The sequence below is a fragment of the Elgaria multicarinata genome, chromosome 2 (genome assembly GCF_023053635.1).
Source record: "Elgaria multicarinata webbii isolate HBS135686 ecotype San Diego chromosome 2, rElgMul1.1.pri, whole genome shotgun sequence".
Classification (NCBI taxonomy): domain Eukaryota; kingdom Metazoa; phylum Chordata; class Lepidosauria; order Squamata; family Anguidae; genus Elgaria; species Elgaria multicarinata.
The window spans coordinates 79,114,121-79,119,683 of NC_086172.1; the positions used below are offsets into that span (position 1 = coordinate 79,114,121).

At 41.3% G+C, this 5,563-nt stretch overlaps 1 protein-coding gene across 1 annotated transcript; it reads right to left on the reverse strand.

The window, feature by feature from the left end:
- Positions 1–690: 690 nt before the first annotated feature.
- LOC134393640 (olfactory receptor 5J3-like) lies at positions 691–5,471 on the reverse strand (the record flags this gene model as incomplete). Its single annotated transcript, XM_063118701.1, has 2 exons — positions 4,554–5,471; positions 691–699 (listed from the first exon to the last, which is right to left on the reverse strand). Coding segments are annotated over exons 1-2 (927 nt in total), but the record flags the coding sequence as incomplete, so codon positions are not given.
- Positions 5,472–5,563: the final 92 nt, after the last annotated feature.

A 5,563-nucleotide genomic window follows, 5' to 3' on the forward strand; every position in this document is an offset into this window, starting at 1 on the left:
ATCATAGAATAGCAGAGTTGGAAGGGGCCTACAAGGCCATCGAGTCCAACCCCCTGCTCAATGCAGGAATCCACCCTAAAGCATCCCTGACAGATGGTTGTCCAGCTGCCTCTTGAAGGCCTCTAGTGTGGGAGAGCCCACAACCTCCCTAGGTAGCTGATTCCACTGCTCTGACAGTCAGGTTGAAATGGATTGAGCCCTCCAGCAATAAATTCAATTATAGCATCCTGAGATGATTCTCAGGATGCTATAACAATAATTTTAATCAAAAATGCTGTCCCGTTTCAGACATCAAGACAGTGAAATATCATTTAAGCAAAACTGCATAATCACATGTTGTTTAAAGGATCACCATTGATTAAGAAAAGCTGGTAAATAGCTGTTGAATCAATCAAAGCTAAATGAGGGCAGAACCTTGACACTTTTTTAGTTGCCGTAATGATGCAAATAGCGTTGCACTGACTTAGGGAGGCAAAAAGGGAATTTCACCTCCGCTCCATCTGCTCCTTTCAGGTTGGTAGCATACCTCAATATTTTACAAATCTTTTTGAAATGTGCAGGGTATGTAAGACCAGCATTTCTTTCTGGCAGGTCTCTGTTTCAGAAAGATTGGTGAAACATTTTCCATTTTATGAACGTCAGAATGACCCACCCCCAATTTCGGCCTTAACATGGTGGAATGCTCTTTTCACTGATCGCCTATAAACACAGGGAAACACTCCCATGTTTCCCTATAATCTAATTATTTCTTTTCCAAATGTTCAAAAAGAAAATATTAGTATGAGGCACGGTGGAGTTGGTTTAGTGTGTGCTTTTTTTTTAAGGGAGAAAAATATAGAATTTCTTTTTAATGCGTTCTAGATACAGGCATATGATTCAGGATTGCTGTCCAGTTTCGCCTATATTTAAAACCCTGGATGTCTTATTTGATCAGGAAGCTACCTGGGATATCAAGATTTTCTTTGCCTGTATCCTCCAGGGGCTGTGACTACTGGGTCGCTTGCACTTTCTCAGCTTCAAGAATGGCATCTGTATTCAACCAAGGTCCTCTAAAGTGCAGTCAATGATCTTTTATAGGTGACCTTTCCTTGCATGGTTACAGACATACTGAAAAGCATAACTTTAGTGCTCTCAGAGCACTGCATTTGTAGAAAGAGGTATGTACAACTTGACATAATTCATAATTGTACAGCATCCAATAAAAAGTAGATTCTTGATTACTCACCTGCATAGCTTTCTTCATTGACTCCAGAATTCCACCCCAAGATAAAATGCCATATATGTCTGTAAGTTCTCTCTCTTCTGTGCCTTATATCTCTGAGAGCTTCTTGCTGAGATCTCCAGAGGCCATCATATGAACCAGAAACAAGTGCCAACAATTACTGCCACTTAAGATGCAAGTAATTGTTCAGGTTAATATGACGAGAAGGATCTTCTCCTCAAAATATGTCCCCAGAGTAACAACCCTGTCCTAGAGAAATAGTCCATGCTTCACAGAGGCTTCTCCAGGCATACATTTGCACATAGACAAACATGACCGACCATAACCTTCAGTTGGTGTAACATCCTCATCCTTAACCTGTTTGTTAGAAGTAGCAGCTAGAATGCATACTGTGCTTGTTGCCCCACCTGGGTGCCACGAAAACCAGCATTTGGTGGCAATCCCTAATCACCAGTCCCAGATGCCAGTTTAACCAGCATCCCCAATGAGTGTTCCAGGTGTTACTTCTGTGTTCACATTTTTTAAGGAGCAATGTGTAAAGTTCATTAAAAAAGAAGTGATAGAATGGCATTTCATTCACTTCTTGACTGTCTCATTGTGTAAGGTCTATTGGACACTGCCACGACACAGGCTCTGAACACCAGACCTGGCCGAGGCTACTCCCTGCTCAAGCCAAGCACCACCGCTTGATACGCCTGAGGCAGGGGATAAAAACCACCTTCCTCCAAACTATGTGGAGAAAGGGGTTAAAAATGGAGAAGGATTATTAATATATATATAATGTGCTGTGAGTTATATCTGCTTAGGTGAATGATTGTCAGAGTGGGTGCTGAATGTGTAAACTTAAGATGATAAATGCCAAACAGACACGTGGGATTTTTGTGGTAGTTTTAAAACAAACAATCAAAATTTATTTTTAAAAGTTCATAAGCTTTGTTTCAAATAACAACATTTAAAAACCTTTTTGAAACCTTCCATACAATCCTGTCACTCTCACATTCGCGCTTTCCTTTCTCTTACACAATCACTCTTGAACTTTCTTTATTCTCAGTATTGATTAATATACTTCCACTACGCGCACACCACACTCTAAAGACACCACTCACTACACTGACTCTCAAATTTCCCAAAACTTAAGTACCATAAATACAGAGAGCACTACAGACTCTAAGAGTCCCTAACAAGTCTCCCTGGAAAGAACAAGAACAGAACTCACAATCCCCTCAGTCATTCCCTTATATATCACTCTTCCCCCCTCCCAAGACATTCTAACTCCGCCCACTCAGGCCAACATTCTACAAACCACAGACTTACAAACTGCAGGCATACCTTTGGGAATTGACTTGTGGGGTGTAACGCCACAGACACCACAACGTCTCCTTAATGAAGGTTTGTCTAACTCAGATAATTTTTGGAGATGTCATACACTTAATACTTCCTTTGTTCATACATTCTGGAAATGACCAATAGTTGCTTCCTTTTGGGAGGAAGTCATCAGATGGATAAACTTTGTATTGGAAAGCACTTTAATATTTTGTGATATACATGTTCTCTTACATTATATACCTGCTTCTTGGAATATAACACATGGTCAGCATGAATTCATTTTTTGTGCCTTCTTGACCACTAAAAGACAGATACTGCAACGTTGGAAAGGTAAAAGCCCACCCAACAACACTAGCAATCTCTTTTGTAAACGTCACATCTTTTGTTGTTATTTATCGTTTAATAAAAGTTTTTTGTGATTAATTTTTAACAACAAAGAACATAAGAAGAGCCATGGTAGATCAGACCAGGGGTCCATCTAGTCCAGCACTCTGTTCACACAGTGGCCAATGAGCTGTCAGCCAAAAGCAGGACACAGTGCAACAGCATCCTTCCCCCGCCCCCCCCCCGATGTTCCTCAGCAACTAGTGTATACAGGCTTACTACCTCTGATACTAGAGGTTGCACATAAAAGAAATGCTCCTCCCATTTTCCATGGTTCTCTCCCCAACACCATTCCCTTAAGGTCACTGACTTGTGTTAGGTTATGAGTCTTACATGTTGAACCATGTGTCATCCACTCCTCAAACCGCAGAGAGTTGTAATAAATTCTGTCAAACATTTTGGGATTCATCTTCCCTCCCTCTTTTGATGCAAACTGTTCATGAGCTAGGGGGCCCAGGAAGTCTTTCACCCATCGATCCATATTGGCGGACCTGTGACTTGCTACATCTGCAATATCTGGCAATGAATGTGGGCCTATAAAAGCAGGTTCCCTTTTCTTTAGACTAGTCCTGTGCACAAGTAGCCTTTCAAAATTCTCCACCCTATTTGTGGGTAGAGAAATTGTGGAGGGTGGACAATTTTACCAAATTTCTCCATGGGGCGGAGAAATTCTCCATCAATTTCTCACAGGTAGGCATCACCATTGGCAAGAGCTGTAGAACAGCTCATTTCTTTTATTCACAAGGGGGTTTGCACTGCCACTGCAAGTGGCAACAGCATCAACCGTGTTGGCAGCCTGGCCTCCACTATGCCCCATATACCTAGCATCACTCCAGGGCATTGAGGGGAGAAAATGCACCCACCGCAAAAAATAATGGTGAAGAAATATGGAGAGAATTCTGAAAAGTGTCCTTATATTTCTAAGGGGTAAGAAAAGAAAAATCTCAGAAAATCACTTTCTTTATGAAAGGGGATTCTATTTTTTTGCCTCATTCTCAGGGGATTTTATAATTTATTTTGTATGTGTGGTGCTGGTGTTTTTGACCTTACCTCTTCACTGTGAGGTGGCTGAGGGCACTGTCTATATTGTTCTTTCTATTACACATCTCACCATAGCTCTACAGTTTCCCAGGCTGCCTGCACTTTCTGATCTGAAACGGCCATATGGGAAGAATAAATTTATGATGTCTTCCCCTGTGTGGGAAGTGTGGGAAACCAAAGAAGCTGAAGGCTGTCAGAGAGACAATTGTACAATGAAAGACAGGACACTGTCTTTCACACACTCCTCAGTCATCTCATAAGTACGGTAAGCACAAGAACGCTGAACCGAACTCATGAGAATTTCTCCAAAATTTCTTCTCCTTTGAATTTCTTTTTGAAAGCAATTTCTTTTCTATCAAATTGAATGAGAATGGTCAGAATTTTTGTGGGAGAAATTTTCAGCACAGCACTACTTTAGACATTCCCCATTTCAAGGGTATGTGTCCTGTAATAGCTTGGAGAAACTGAATAGAATAGGATTTGTTTAAGGTCGTATCAATTCTTATTCTTATTTCTTTCCAAAATGATGATATGTTGATACTGCATCTAAAATTTATAAAAAGAAGAAAAGAAAAGCTGCTTTTCTTCCCATAACTTTTCTTAAGGCACTCCTGACCTCCTGGTTCCTCAGACTGTAGATCAAGGGATTCAGCATAGGGATCACCATTACATAGAACATGGAAGCCATTTTGTCTTGGGTGTGAGTCTGCCTAGAGCTGGGTCGTGCATACATGAAGCTAGCACATCCATAAAAAATGGAGATGGCTATGAGATGGGATGTGCACGTGGAGAAAGCTTTCTGCCGGCTTTTGGCAGAGTGAATCTTTAAAATAGTGACCAGAATGTAGCTGTAGGAGATGAGAATGGTCAGACTGGTTGATATTGCATTGAACCCAACAAATACAAACATCAAGATATCATTGAGACTGATGTCTGAGCAGGCCAGTTCTAATATGGGAGGAATTTCACAGTAAAAATTATTAATTATATTTGGCCCACAGAAGTTTAGCCTAGATGCAGCAACTGTGTGCACCAAGGCATTTACAATCCCGGCGCCGTAGGAAACCACTATTAGCTGGATGCACTTTCTTTGGGACATGTTGGCAAAATAGAGCAGAGGTTTACAGATAGCTACGTAGCGGTCATAGGCCATCACAGCCAGGAGGTAGCACTCAGTGGTGGCAAATACAGCATAAAAATAAAGCTGAGTAAAACAATGAGCAAAAGAAATTACCTTCTTCTCACGTAAGAGATCACTTAGGAACTTTGGGGTGACAGATGATGAATAGCAGATGTCCAAGAAAGACAAGTTGCTAAGGAAAAAGTACATAGGAGTGTGGAGTTGAGGGCTGGACTTGATTAAGACAATCATGCCCAGGTTCCCCACCAGGGTGAAGGCATAGACAGCCAAGAAGCAAGCGAAGAGGGCGATCTGCAGCTGCGGAAGGTCTGTCAATCCTGTGAGCATGAATTCAGTCACCAGTGTGAAGTTTCCCATTGCATCACAGTAAGGCTGTGGGGATTGGAAGAGTACAACAGTCAGTATTACTTCTCTTTTTAACTCTTAAAGACTTATACTATCAAATTGGA